Here is a 16,281-nt window from a genome sequence, read left to right on the forward strand (position 1 = left end):
AGGACTTCGGCTTATCTCTAGGCCCATTGAAAACCTGGTTAAGTGTTGTATGAGCGCCCCAGCACAGGGGCAATCTGCAAAGACTGCAAGAGTTTGTTTTTAATTGAGACTGCAGTGAATACACACATCGAGTAATTCTATTTTTGCAAAAATAGTTTGGGAAACTTGATTTTGTTCAGGAATTCATCTAATCAATTTTATCTATACTGTTTTCCCTTAGCTTTTAACTTGGCATTGAAGAAAATGACTTTTTTTTTTTTTTTTTAAGTAAGATACTTAAGGACTTTAAATATTTTTCAAACAGCTGAGACTTGAATTTTCTTATTAAATGTCTTAGTCATCTAATGCTGGTATAGCAGAAATACCACAAGTGGATGGCTTTAACAAAGAGAAATTTATTCTGTCACAGTCTAGCAGGCTACAAGTCCAAATTCAGGGCACTGGCTGCAGGGGAAGGCTTTCTCTCTCTGTCAGCTCTGGAGGAAGGTCCTTGGCATCTGTCTTCCCTTAGTCTGGGAGCATCTTAGTGCAGGAACCTCAGGTCCAAAGGACGCCCTCTGCTCCCGCTGCTGCTTTCTTGGTGGTATGAGGTCGCCATGTCTGTCAGCTTGCTTTTTTCTTTTATATATCAAAAGAGATTGGCTTAAGAAATTAATCTTGTAGATCTCATCAGTATAACTGCCGCTAATCCATTTTATTACATTGTAGTGATAAGATTTACAATACATAGGGAAATCACATAAAATGGTGAACAATCACACAACACAGGGACTCGTGGCCCAGCTAAGTTGACAGATATTTTGGGGGGACACAATTCAATCCATGACAATAAGTTACATCTATGTTTATATTGGGAGAAAAATGGTAATATTTCCTAACTGATTTAGGCTATTAAGTGGCCAAAGACTTACCTCTTGCATCATATTTAAGGTACATTGTTTGGAAAACTTTTATTTTCTCTTTTCATATTTTATATACAGTTAACAGCATTTTAAACCCAAGAACTGTCATTTTCAGAAGTTAAAGAAATTTAGCTTTAGGTAGAACACTATTACAAGGGAAAAGCAATGGTTTCACATGCTTAATCTTTATATATTTTTTGATTTGCAGGATGAGTAAGAGATACTTACAGAAAGCAACAAAAGGAAAACTGCTAATAATAATATTTATTGTAACTTTGTGGGGGAAAGTTGTATCCAGTGCAAACCACCATAAAGGTAAGCTCTTCTGTTTTCTTTCTTTCTGTTTCCACTGTGTGGAAAGTGACTTGCCTTAACAGAGACTGTAGCATTGTTTCCACTGGTCTGTTAAATTTTATGGGCATAGGTATTGGGTATGGGTCCCCCGGCAGTCCTCTGTAAGTAAAAATGCAGAGAGAGTTATTCATAAATGGCTTTGCTAGGAGAGGAATGATTATTTAAATGTTTTTAGGACTATGCTATTTTTATGAATAGTATTTGAAGAATATGGAATTGTAACCCTGCCTTTACCCCCTTCATTTCCTTTTTTAAAGATAGTTATGTGAGAATGTTGAGTTAATGTGTAATAAAGATAAGTTTTTTATTGCAGTAATCTTCATAAAAAGCATCTTAAATGATATGTATCTTAACATGTATTATGTAAAATGTTTTTTAATGCTGTGTGTGGGTCATGTTTCTTCGACAGAAAGAAAAGTGAAGATATTCTCTTACCCTTTGCCAGAGTATTGCTTTGACCACTCTTTGGGCACTGCCCTCGGTTTGATATGCAGCACTTTCAATTCCGCCATGAAAATATTTGTTGTATAAAACCCGTTGCCATCGAGTTGATTTCGATTCATACCACATATGTGTTAAGCTTGACAGCTCAAAATTATACCTTTTCTGTCCTTTTTCCTGGCCATAAAACTCAGTACAATGAGTAACTGCCAAATGAATAAAAATGGGGCTATTTCTGAACTGTCGCTACAATAATTAAGGATTCATAACCTAAAAAGTCAACTTAGATTTTTCTGTGAAATGTGACTTTACAATTCAATTTTTAATCCACTGTAATGTCTAAATACTGCAACTTACTTTCATATTCTGTTTTTGAGTGAAGAGGGAAATTAAGACTCCTTTGAATTCTGTTACGCCTAAATTAGTTACATGTGTGCATTTAATTTGTATTACATGAAACGTTAGCAGCAGAGAAAAAAGGTGTGGTGTGAGGGAGTGATGCCTGGGAGATGAGTCTCTGCTGTTTGTGTTTAAAACCAAAAAGGGACCTTCTGGAAATAAGAGAATTTTATGAAGTGGTCCTTCATATTCTATATTTTGTAATCCTTTTTTTCCCTTACAGTGTATATTGATACCATTTTTGAAGCTACTTTTAACAGTTTTTAAGTTGTGTTGTGGTTTGTGCTAACTCCAAAACGAAGATCTCTTCTAACTTCTTGGCAAGAGAATATATATGAGATTACACATTTTGTTAAGAGAGCTTACTTAAATTGACAGTATATTTATCGATGATAAAAGAGGTCTTTGTTTTCTGAGTGTGTGTGGGCGCGTGTATGGTTGTTTTGCTGTTCCATGTCCACCCTGCCAATGATGTTTTGAGTGAAAATTTGAGGAGAGCATTTGTTTTCCTCCTTTCCTTCCTTCTTCCCCCCCTTCTTCCTTCATTTCCTCTTCATATTTTTCATACAAATGTTTTCTTTTGAACTGTTTTACACATAAAATAACGTATAATATATATGTAAGTTTTAAGGCATGCTAATAAAGTGAATACCAGTGTACTTACCACCCAGCTCAGAGAGGTCACATTTCTAATACTCCTGAAGCTGCCTATGTCTGCCACTCTGATCTGATTTCTTGCCTCCTTACCCAAGGTAATTGCTTTTCTAAATTTTGCAATTATCCTCCCTTTGCTTTTATTTATAATTTCACCATGTATTTATATACATCTAAATAAGATATTGCTTAAATTTGGTTGTAAGTATGTAAATAGTATTATGCTCTAAGTATATTTGTGTATTTTGCTTTTTTATCCAGTAATATATTTGTGAGATTCACTATAGTTGATTGTATATGTTGTTGTTGTTAGTTGCTGTTGAGTCGGCTCTGACTCATAGTAACCCCATACACAACAGAATTAAGTCTCTCCAGGTCCTGCAGCGTCTTGGCGATCCTTGGTATGGAGTCCATTGCGGTGGCCAGTGTGTATTTTGAGTGCCTTTCTCATATCGCAGCAGTATGTTGTTGTTGTTATCAGGTGCCGTTGAGTTAGTTCCGACTCATAGCTGTGCTATGCACAGCAGAATGAAACACTGCCCGGTCCTGCGCCATCCTTACAATTGCTGTTAAACGCTTGAGCTCATTGTTGCAGCCACTGTGTCAATCCACCTTGTTGAGGGTCTTCCTCTTTTCCACTGACCCTGTACTTTGCCAAGCATGACGTCCTTCTCCAGGGACTGATTCTTCCTGACGACATGTCCAAAGTATGTTAGACGCAGTCTCACTATCCTTGCTTCCAAGGAGCATTCTGGTTGTACTTCTTCCAAGACAGATTTGTTCATTCTTTTGGCCGTCTATGGTATATTCAATATTCTTCACTAACACCACGGTTCAAAAAGGCATCAATTCTTCTTCAGTCTTCCTTATTCATTGTCCAGCTTTCAAATGCATATGATGCGATTGAAAATACTGTGGCTTGGGTCAGGCGCACCTTAGTCTTCAAGGTGACACCTTTGCTTTTCAACACTTTCAGGAGGTCCTTTGCAGCAGATTTGCCCAATGCAATGCATCATTTGATTTCTTGACTGCTGCTTCCATGGCTGTTGATTGTGGATCCAAGTAAAATGAAATCCTTGACAACTTCAATCTTTTCTCTGTTTATCATGATGTTGCTTATTGGTCCAGTTGTGAAGATTTTTGTTTTCTTTATGTTGAGGTGCAATCCATACTGAAGGCTGTTGTCTTTGATCTTCATTACTAACTGCTTCAATTCCTTTTCACTTTCAGCAAGCAAGGTTGTGTCAACTGCATAAAGCAGGTTGTTAATGAGTCTTACTCCAATCCTGATGCCCTGTTCTTCTTCATATAGTCCAGCTTCTTGGATTATTTGCTCAGCATACAGATTGAATTGGTATGGTGAAAGGATACAACCCTGACGCACACCTTTCCTGACTTTAAACCGATCAGTATCCCCTTGTTCTGTCTGAACAACTGCCTCTTGATCTACGTAAAGGTTCCTCTTGAGCACAATTAAGAGTCCTGGGATTCTCATTCTTCGCAATGTTATCCATAATTTGTTATGACCCACATAGTCGAATGCCTTTGCGTAGTCAATAAAACACAGGTAAACATCCTTCTGGTATTCTCTGCTTTCAGCCAGGATCCATCTGACATCAGCAATGTCATCAGTATGTTGGAATATATTCTGTTGTGATCATAGAGTTTTCATTGGCTAGTTCTCAGTAGAAGATTGGTAGGCCTTTCTTCCTAGTCTTAGTCTGAAAACTCTGCTGAAACTTATCCACCATGGGTGACCCTGCTGGTACTTGAAATAACAGTGACATACCTTCCAGCATCATAGCAACACACAAGCCACACAGTATAACAAAGTGACTAATTGCATATAGTTGTAGTTCATTCATTTTTTTGCTGTTGCTCAATAATTTATTGTATGAAGGTACCACAATTGATGTATTTTTTTTGTCCACAAATATTTGGTATTCTTTTTTTCTTACCATTATGAACAATGCTTCTATAAACATTCGGGTGCACATGTGTAAGGGTTTCCCTGGGGCACATTCCTATGAGCAGAATTGCTGGTTCACTGGGCATGCATGTCTTCAGTCTAACCAGAAATGCCAAGTGGTTTTCCAGTGTGGTAACACTAATAAAGTTTTTCAAAGCATTGGCTTATTATCTTTTAATCTCTGCTGTATCTTAGTTACCTCTCCTCTTTCATTTAGAATATCATTTACTCATGCTGTATCTCTGCTTCTCTTGATTAGTCTCACCAGGAGTTTGCCAATTTTATTAGCTTTTTTAAACAACGAATTTTTGCTTTTGTTGATTCTCTTATTTGTATCATTTTCTATTTCATCGCTTTCTGTTCTTACCTCTATTATGTCATTTATTTATTTATTTTTTATATAACAAATACATAATTTTACTTCATATGTGCCAGGCTGTCTTGGGGAAATGAAACTTCCCTCAGTGCTCTTGTAAAAACCCCTGGTCTACTGAGGCTCTTCACACACCATAAGCATTAAATGTGTAGCCATCTGTATAGTTAATTGCTCTGATGCAAAAGGATAATAAAACTTATTTTCCTAAGAAGGCTAAACTGTTGCAGCCTGAATTTGGTTAGTAGGTCAAGCTCCCAAGATGCCAGAAGACTGGGATACTAACTCCTTGAGTATGAAGCCCTGGCCTTGGAGACACCTGGGGTTTATCTGGCTGTTGGAAATACATATTTATATTCCAGAAGGTTAGGATGAGAACCTAGGACCCTTTTTATCCCATCTCAAAGGAGAAAAAGATTTTTCTTTCATTTTTAGAGAGGAGGGAAGGGCTGGTTATAAATTAGTGGTTATATGAAACAAAACTGCCTGGATTTGAATCCTGGTTCCAACAGTTACTAATGAGGCCACATTGTAGTTTTGATTTGCATTTCTCTAATGGCTAATGATCTTGAGCATTTCTCATGTGTCTGTTAGCTGCCTGAATATTTTCCTTAAGTGTCTGTTCATGTCCTTTGCCCAGTTTTTAATTGGATTATTTGTGTTGTTTTTGTTGAAGTGTTGCAGTACCTTATAGATTTTAGAGATTAGACCTTTGTTGTGTATGTTGTAGCCAAATTTTTTTTCCCATTCTGCAGGTTGTCTTTTTAATCTTTTGGTGAAGTCTTTTGATGAGCGTAAGTGCTTAATTTTTAGGAGCTCCCAGTTATCTAGTTTATTTTCTGGTGTTTGTGCATAATTATTTATGGTTTATGTCCTAAATATGCTATATAGTAGGGCCCCTAGCATTGTCTCTATTTTTTGGATGATGACCATTATCATTTTAGATTTTATATTTAGGTCTTTGATCCATTTTCAGTTAGTTTTTGTGTATGGTATGAGGTATGAATCTTGTTTCATATTTTTACAGATGGACATCCAGTTACGAAAGCTCCATTTGTTAAAGAGACTGTCTTTTCCCCCTTTTAATGGACTTTGACCCTTTGTCAAATATCAGATGCTCATAGATGGGTGGATTTATATCTGGGTTCTCAATTCTGTTCCATTGGTCTTTGTGTCTGTTGTTGTACCAGCACCAGGCTGTTTTGACTAGTGTGGTGGCATAATAGGTTCTAATCAGGTACAACACTATCAGTTATATGATAATATCCATAGGCCTACAAGGAAGACCAGTTAATATGAATATATTAGTCATCTAGTGCTGCTTTAACAGAAATACTACAAGTGGATGGCTTTAACAAACAGAAGTTTATTCTCTCACAGTCTATTAGGCTAGAAGTACAAATTCAGGGTGTCAGTTCCAGGGGAAGGATTTCTGTCTCTGTTGGCTGTGGAGGAAGGTCCTTGTCATCAACCTTCTCCTGGACTAGGAACTTCTCTGTGTGGGAACTGTGGGTCCAAAGGATGCCCTCTGCTCCTGGTGCTGCTTTCTTGGTGGTATGAGGACCCCATGCCTCTCTGTTTGCTTCTTTCTTTTACATCTCAAAAGAGACTGGCTTAACACACAATCTAATCTTATATATCTCATCAATATAACTGCCACTAATCCATCTTATAAACATCATAGTGTTAGAGTTTGCAACATATAGGAAAATGACATTAGATGACAAAATGGTTGACAATCACACAATACTGGGAATCATGGCATAGTCCAGTGGACAGATATTTTGGGGGGACACAATTCAGTCTATGACATGACTATTACTCGAATTTACACACTAACCACTAAGGCCAAAGATGAAGAAACTGAAGATTTTTACCAACTTCTGCGGTCTGAATTTGATAAAATATTCAATCAGGATTTATTGATAATTACTGCTGATTGGAATATGAAAGTTGGAAACAAAGAAGAAGGATCAGTAGTTGGAAAATATGGCCTTGGTAGTAGAAATAGTGCCGAAGATTACATCATAGAATTTTGCAAAACCAATGACTTCTTTGCAAATATCTTTTTTTGCTAACAAACTATTACTATACACCTGGATGTCACCAGATGGAATACACAGGAATCAAATAGACTACATCTATGAAAAGGGACTATGGAAAAGCTCAATATTATCAGTCAGAACAAGGCCAGGAGCCAACTGTGGACCAGAACATCAATTGCTCATATGCAATTTCAAGTTGGAATTGAAGAAAATTGGGACAGGTTCATGAGAGCCAAAGTACAACCTTGAACATACACTCCCTGAATTTAGAGACTATCTCAAGAATGGATTTGATGTGTTGAACACTAATGACCAAAGACCAGAAGAGTTATGGAATGACATCAAGGACATCATACATGAAGCAAGCAAAAGGTCATCAAAAAGACAGGAAAGAAAGAAAAGATCAAAATAAGTGTCAGAAGAGACTCTGAAACTTGCTCTTGAATGTCAAGTAGCTAAAGAAAGAGGAAGAAATGGCTATGTAAAAGAGCTGAACAGATTATTTTGAAGGGTGGCTTGAGAAAACAAAATAAAACATTATAATGACATGTGCAAAGACCTGGAGATAGAAAACCAAAAGGGGAAACACTTGGCATTTCTCAAGCTGAAAGAGCTAAAGAAAAAAATCAAGCCTTGAGTTTCCATACTGAAGGATTCTACAGGAAAAATATTAAAGGATGCAGGAAACATCAAAAGAAGATGGAAGGAATACACAGAGTCACTATACCAAAAAGAATTGGTCGGCATTCAACCTTTTCAAGAGGTAATATATGATCAGGAAGCAATGGTACTGAAGGAAGAGGTCCAAGCTGCATGAAGGCATTGATGAAAAACAAGGAACTGGCGATGGAAATGGTTGCAACGCTGGAAGTGCTCACTCACCTATGCCAAGGAATTTGGAAGACAGCTACCTGGCCAACTGACTGGAAGAGATCCATATTTATGCCTCTTCCAAAGACAGGTGATTCAACCAAATGTGGAAATTATTGAACAGTATCATTAATATCACACACAAGCAAAATTTTGCTGACCATTATTCAAAAGCACTGCAGCAGTATATCGATAGGGAACTCCAAGAAGTTCAAGCTGGATTCAGAAGAGAATGTGGAACCAGGGATATCATTGCTGATATCAGATGGATCCTGGCTGAAAGCAGAGAATACCAGAAAGATGTTTACCTGTGTTTTATTGACTATGCAAAGGCATTTGACTGTGTGGATCATAACAAATTATGGATAAAATTGGGAATAATGGGAATTCCAGAACACTTAATTGTGCTCATGAGGAACCTGTACGTAGATCAAAAGGCAGTCGTTTGAAAAGAACAAGGCAATACTGTGCAGTTTAAAGTCATGAAAGGCGTGTGTCAGGATTGTATCCTTTCACCATACTTGCTCAATCTGTGTGCTGAATACATATTCTGAGAAGCTGGACTACATGAAGACTGTATGGGCATCAGTATTGGAGGAAGACTCATTAACAACCTGGGATATGCAGATGACACAACCTTGCTTGCTGAGAGGGAAGAGGACTTGAAGCACTTACTGATGAAAATCAAAGACTGCAGCCTTCAGTATGAATTACACCTCAATATAAAGAAGACAGAAATCCTCACAAATGGTCCAATAAGCAACAGCATGAGAAAAAAATGAAGTTGTCAAGGATTTCACTTTGCCTGGATCCACAATCGACACCCATGGAAGCAGCAGTCAAGAAATCAAAAGTTGCATTGCATTAGGTAAATCTGCTGCAAGAGACCTCGTTAAAGTGTTGAAAAGCAAAGTTGTCACCTTGAAGACTAAGGTGAACCTGACTCAAACCATGGTGTTTTCAGTCACCTCATATGTATGTGAAAGCTGAACAATGAATAAGGAAGATCTAAGAAGAATTGATGCCTTTGAATTGTGTTGTTGGTGAAGAATATTGAATATACTATGGACTACCAAAAGGATGAACAAATCTGTCTCAGAAGAAGTACAACCAGAATGCTCCTTAGAAGGAAGGATGATGAGACTATGTCTCACATAATTTGGACATGTTATTAAGAAGGAACAGTCCCTGGAGAAGGACATCATAGCTGCAACAATGGGTTCAAGCATAACAACGATTGTGAGAATGTATCAGGACTTGGCAGTGTTTTTTTGTGTTGTCCTAGTTTTGCTATGAGCAGGAACTTGACAGCATCTGACAACAACAGAGTTAGGTAATGTGGGCCTCCTACTTTGTTCTTCTTCAGTAATGCTTTACTTATCTGGGGCCTCATACCTTTCCAGGTAATGCTGATGATTTGTTTCTCTGTGTCATTAAAGAATGCTGTTGAAATTTCAGGAGTGCATTATATCTGTAGATCGCTTTGGGTAAAATGACATTTTCGCAATGTTGAATCTTCCTATCCATGAGCATGGTATGTTTTTCCATATATGTAAGTGTCCTTTGGTTTTTTGCAGTAGTGTTTTGTAGTTTGTATAGCTCTTTCACATCCCTGGTTAGATTTATTCCTAAGCACTTTATCTTCTTCGGGACTATTATAAATGGTGTTGATTTGGTGATTTCCTTTTTGAAGTTCTCTTTGTTGGTATAGAGGCATTCAACTCATTACTGCATACTAATCTTGTATCCCCCCCACGTGTCTGTCAGTTTGTCTTACTGTGGGGACTTTCATGTTGCTGTGATGCTGGAAGCTATGCCACCAGTATCCAGATAGCAGGAGGGTCATCCATGGAGGACAGGCTTCAGCTGAGCTTCCAGACTAAGACAGACTAGGAAGAAGGACCCGGCAGTCTACTTCTGAAAAGCATTAGCCAGTGAAAAGCTTATGAATAGCAGCGGAACACTGCGTGATATAGTGCTGGAAGATGAGCCCCCCCCGGTTGGAAGGCACTCAAAAGATGACTGGGGAAGAGCTGCCTCCTCAAAGTAGAGTCGACCTTAATGACATGGGTGGAATAAAGCTTTTGGGACCTTCATTTGCTGATGTGGCGTGACTCAAAATGAGAAGAAAACAGCTGCAAACATCCATTAATAATCGGAACCTGGAATGTAAGAAATATGAATCTAGGAAAATTAGAAATTGTTAAAAATGAAATGGAATGCATAAACATCGATATCCTAGGCATTAGTAAGCTGAAATGGACTGGTATTGGCTGTTTTGAATTGGGCAGTCATACAGTCTACTATGCTGGGAATGACAACCTGAAGAGAAATGGTGTTGCATTCATTGTTAAAAAGAGCGTTTCAAGATGTATCCTGAAGTACAATGCTGTCAGTGATAGGATAATATCCATATGTTTATAAGGAAGACCAGTGAATACGACTATTATTCAAATTTATGCACCAACCACTAGAGCCAAAGATGAAGAAATAGAAGATTTTTATCAGCTGGTGCAGTCTGAAATTGATCGAACATGCAATCAAGATGCATTGATAATTACTGGCAATTGGAATGCGAAAGCTGGAAACAAAGAAGAAGGATCATTAGTTGGAAACTATGGCCTTGGTGATAGAAAGAATGCCGGAGATCGAATGATAGAATTTTGCAAGACCAATGACTTCTTCATTGCAAATACCTTCTTTCACCAATATAAATGGTGACTATACACATGGACCTCACCAAATGGAATGCACAGAAATCAAATTGACTCCATCTGTGGAAAGAGACAATGGAAAAGTTCAACATCATCAGTCAGAACAAGGCCAGGGGCCGACTGTGGAATAGACCATCAATTGCTCATATGCAAAATCAAGCTGAAACTGAAGAAAATCAGAGCAAATCCATGAGAGCCAAAATATGACCTTGACTATATCCCACCTGTATTTAGAGACCATGTGAAGAATAGATTTGATGCATTGAACGCTACTGACCAAAGACCAGATGAGTTGTGGAATGACATCATACATGAAGAAAGCAAGATGTCATTGAAAAGACAGGAAAGAAAGAAAAGACCAAGATGGATGTCAGAGGAGACTCTGAAACTTGCTCTCAAACATTGAGCACCTAAAGCAAAAGGAAGAATTGATGAAGTAAAAGAACTGAAGATTTCAAAGGGCCTCTCGAGAAGACAAAGTAAAGTATTATAATGACATGTGCAAAGAGCTGGAGATGGAAAACCAAAAGGGAAGAACATGCTCAGCATTTCTCAAGCTGAAAGAACTGAAGAAAAAATTCAAGCCCCGAGTTGAAATTGTGAAGGATTCCATGGGGAAAATATTAAATGACACAGGAAGCATCAAAAGAAGATGGAAGGAATACACAGAGTCATTATACCAAAAAGAATTAGTCGATGTTCAGCCATTTCAAGAGGCAGCATATGATCAGGGACCGATGGTACTGAAGGAAGAAGTCCAAGCTGCTCTGAAGGCATTGGCAAAAAACAAGGCTCCAGGAATTGATGGAATATCAATTGAGATTTTTCGACAAACAGATGCAGCACAGGAGGTGCTCACTTGTCTATGCCAAGAAATATGGAGGAGAGCTTCCTGGCCAACTGACTGGAAGAGATCCATATTTATGCCTATTCCCAAAAAAGGTGATCCAACTGAATGTGGAAATTATAGAACAATATCATTAATATCACACACAAGCAAAATTTTGCTGAAGATCATTCAAAAACAACTGCAGCAGTATACTGATAGGGAACTGCCAGAAATTCAGGGTGGTTTCCGAAGAGGATGTGGAACCAGGGATATCATTGCCATTGTCAGATGGATCCTGGCTGAAAGCAAAGAATACCAGAAGGATGTTTACCTGTGTTTTATTGATTATGCAAAGGCATTCGACTGTGTGGATCATAACAAACTATGGATAACACTGCAAAGAATGGGAATTCCAGAACACTTAATTGTGCTCATGAGGAAACTTTACATAGATCAAGAGGCAGTTGTTTGCACAGAACAAGGGGATACTGATTGATTTAAAGTCAGGAAAGGTGTGGGTCAGGGTTGTATTCTTTCACCATACCTATTTAATCTGTATGCTGAACAGATAATACAAGAAGCTGGGCTATAGGAAGAAGAACAGGGCATCAGGATTGGAGGAAGACTCATTAACAACCTGCTTTACGCAGATGACACAACCTTGCTTGCTGAAAGTGAAGAGGACTTGAAGCACTTACTAATGAAGATTAAAGACCACAGCCTTTAGTATGGATTACACCTCAACGTAAAGTAAACAAAAATCCTCACAACTGGACCAATGAGCAACATCATGAGAAACGGAGAAAAGATTGAAGTGTCAAGGATTTCATTTTCTTGGATCCACAGTCAACAGCCATGGAAGCAGCAACCAAGAAATCAAAAGACGCACTGCATTGGGCAAATCTGCTACAAAGGACCTCTTCAAAGTGTTGAAGAGCAAAGATGTCACCCTGAAGACTAAGGTGCACCGACCCAAGCCATGGTATTTTCAATCATATCGTATGCATGCGAAAGCTGGACAATGAATAAGGAAGACCGAAGAAGAGTTGATGCCTTTGAATTGTGGTATTGGCGAAGAATATTGAATATACCATGGACTGCCAAAAGAGTGAACAAATCTGTCTTAGAAGAAGTGCGGCCAGAATGCTCCTTAGAGGCAAGGATGGTGAGACTGCGTCTTACATACTTTGAACAAGTTGTCAGGAGGGATCAGTCTTTGGAGAAGGACATCATGCTTGGCAAAGTACAGGGTCATAGGAAAAGAGGAAGACCCTCAACGAGGTGGATTGGCACAGTGGCTGCAACAATGACCTCAAGCATAAAAAAGATTGTAAGGATGGCACAGGACCGGGCAGTGTTTCGTTCTATTGTGCATAGGGTTGCTATGAGTCGGAACTGACTTGAGGGCACCTAACAACAACAACAGGATCTCCAGCAGAATTTTGAATACGGGTGGTGATAAAAATCATCCTTGTCTGGTTTCCGTTCTCAAGGGCAATGCTTTTAGTCTCTCTCTGTTTGGAATGATGTTGGCCGTTGACTTTGTATATGTGTACTTTAATATGTCAAGTAATTTCCCTTCTATTCCTATTTTGCTGAGAGTTTTCATCAGGAATGGGATTTCAAATTTGTCAAATGCCTTTTCTGAGTTGATTGATAAGACCATGTGTTTCTCTTCTTTGATTTTATTTATGTGGTAGATTAAGTGGCTTGATTTCCTAATGTTGAACCATCCTTGTATAGCTAGTGTGAATCCCACTTGGTCATGATGAATTATTATTTTGATATGGTGTTGAATTCTATTGGCCAGAATTTTGTTGAGAATATTTGCGTCTGTGTTCATGAAGGATATTGAATTGTTGTTTCTTTTTTTGTGGTGTCTTTGCCTGGCTTTGGTATCAGGGTTATGCTGGCTTCATAGAATGAGTTCAGTATTCCTTCTTTTTCTATGCTCTGAAATAGCTTTAGTAATATTGGCATTATCTCTTCCCTGAAAGTTTGGGAGTCCAGGCCATGGCCTTTTTTTTTTTTTTGGAGTTTTTAAATTACCTTTTCCATCTCTTCTTTTGTTATAGGTTTATTTAGTTGTTTTACCTCTGTTTATGTTATTTTAGGTAGGTATTGTTTGTAGAAATTTGTCCATTTCCTCTAGGTTTTCAAATTTGTTGGAGTATAATTTTTTATAGTACTCTGTTATGATCCTTTTTTGTTTCAGTTGAGTCTGTTGTGATATCACCCATCTTATTTGTTATTAAGGTTGTTTCCTCTTTTGTTTTTCTTTTGTCATTTCAGCCAACAGTTTGCTGATTTTGTTGATCCTTTCAAAGAACCAACTTTTGTCCTTATTGATTCTTTGAATTGTTTTTCTATTCTCAATTTCATTTATTTCTGCTGTAATCTTTATTTTTTCTTTTCTTCTGGTGTCTGGGGACTTCTTTTGCTGCTTTCTTTCTGTTTGTTCAAGTTCTTTAGTTAGTGTTTTGATTTTGGCCCTTTCTTCTTTTTTGATGTTTGTTTTTATTGCTATAAATTGACCTTTAATTACAGCTTTTGCTGTATCCCAAAGATTTAGGCAAGATGTGTTTTCGTTTTCATTTGGTTTTATGAATTTTTTTTTCCATCTTTGATTTCTTTTATTACCCAGTAGTTTCTAAGCAAGGTGTTCAATTTCCGTGTATTTGATTTTCCTCCTCACTGTTTCTGTTATAGATTTCTACTTTTATGGTGTTATGATCAGAAAAGATGCTTAAAATCATTTCAATATTTTCGTTTTTGTTAAGGCTTGCTTTGGGGTCTAAAATGTGATCTATTCTGGAGATTGTTCCATGTGCATTAGAAAAGAATGTGTACTTTGCTGCTGTCGGGCAGGATGTTCTGTATATGTCTGTGAGGTTGAGTTGATTGATTGGGGCATTTAGATCTTCAGTATCTTTACTGAATTTCTTTTTAGACGTTGCGACCTTCACCAAAAGTGGTGTGTTGAAGTCTCCTACTATTACTGTGGAACTGTTTCTCTTTTCAATGCTGTTAAAGTTTGTTTTATATATTTTGGAGCCCTGTCATTGGGTGTGTATATATTTATTACAATTAAGTCCTCCTGGTGTATTGACTCTTTTATCATTATATAGTGTCCTTCCTTACTCTTTTTGGTGAATTTTGCTTCGAAGTGTATTTTATTGGAGATTAATATTGCCACTGCTGCTGTTTTTAGTTATTGCTTGCTTGATATATATTCTTCCATTCTTTCAGTTTTAATTTGTTTATGTGTTTGTGTCTAAGGTGTGTCTCTTGTAGACAGCATGTAGCTAGGTCATTTTTTTTATCCATTCTGCCACTCTCTCTCTCTTTACTGGTACATTTAGTCCATTTACATTCAGTGTAATTATTGATAGTAGGAGTTTACTGCTGTTATTATTATTATTATTAGTTATTTATTTTTTAGTGTTGATGGTTTGTTTCACTTAATTTTATGTGCTGAATCTTTTTTGTTTATGTATTTTCTTTTCATCTCTTTCATTATTGTTGGTTTTGTGTTTGCTGAGTCTTTATATTTTTCTTCTTTTTTATTTTGATGTGTAGGTTTGTTAGTTTCCTTTGTGGTTACCTTGCAATTTACCTTTATTCTTCTAAGTTTAAGCCAGTCTTTTATTTCTTGATACCGCCTTGACTTTTTCTCCATATGGAAGTTGTATGACTACACCATTTATTGTCACTTTTTTGTTTTGCCGTTGTCATAGTTTAGGTAATAACATTTCTGGTTCCCTATTTTCAGTCTTTTGGCTTTATTTGTTTTTGTGAATTCCCTTTCTGGATTGATATCTGGTTGATCTGTCTTCTGTCCTAGTCTTAGGTTGTTGTCTGATGTTGTTGGTTCACTAACCAGAGGACTGTCTTTAATATTTCTTGTAACTTTGGTCTGTTTTTTTACAAATTTCCTTATTTTCTGTTTATCCAGAAATGACCTAATTTTGCCATTGTATTTAAGAGACAGTTTTGCTGGGTATATAGTCCTTGGCTGGCAATTTTTTGCCTTCAAGGGTTTATATATGTCATCTAGTTGCCTTCTTGTCTCCTTGGTTTCTACTGAGTGAGCTTAGTCTTATTGGTTCACCATTGTAGGTGACTCTTCATTTATCTCTAGCTCCTCTCAGGATTCTTTTCTGTCTTTGGTTTTGGCAAACTTAACTATGATATGTCCTGGTGACTTTCTTTTGAGGTCTGTCTTGTATGGTGTCCTTTGAGCTTTTTGGGTAGATATCTTTTCATCTTTCATGATATAGGGGTAGTTTTATGCAAGCAAATCTTCAACCATTGTCTCTGTGTTGTACAACGGAACAAAACATTGCCTGGTCTTGCACTATCTTCATAATCGTTGTTATGCTGGAACCCATTGTTGCAGCCACTGTGTCAATCCATCTCATTAAGAGTCTTCCTCTTTTTCATAGATCCTCTACTTTACCAAGCATGACATCCCTTCTTATCCCTCCTGATAACATGTCCAGAGCATGTGAGATGCATCCTTGCCATCTTTGCTTCTGAGGGGCATTCTGTCTGTACTTCTTCCAAGATAGATTTATTCCTTCTTCTGGAAGTCCAGGGTATGTTCAATATTCTTTGCCAACACCACAATTCAAAAGTGTTAATTCTTCTTCTCTCTTACTTATTCATTGTCCAGCTTTCACATGCATATGAGGCAGTTGAAAACACTATGGCTTGGGTCAGGAGCGCCTG

General features: G+C 37.6%; 1 protein-coding gene across 1 annotated transcript in view; it reads left to right on the forward strand.

Moving 5' to 3' along the window:
• The first annotated feature begins 1,111 nt into the window (after positions 1-1,111).
• Positions 1,112-16,281, forward strand: part of TAFA2 (TAFA chemokine like family member 2) — a 130,237-nt gene continuing 115,067 nt past the window's right edge. Inside the window, exon 1 of the mRNA XM_023558340.2 lies at positions 1,112-1,217. Coding sequence (XP_023414108.1) covers positions 1,112-1,217 — 106 coding nt within the window. The remainder of the gene's footprint in view (positions 1,218-16,281) is intronic.

This window comes from Loxodonta africana, chromosome 4, assembly GCF_030014295.1.
Source record: "Loxodonta africana isolate mLoxAfr1 chromosome 4, mLoxAfr1.hap2, whole genome shotgun sequence".
Taxonomy (NCBI): domain Eukaryota; kingdom Metazoa; phylum Chordata; class Mammalia; order Proboscidea; family Elephantidae; genus Loxodonta; species Loxodonta africana.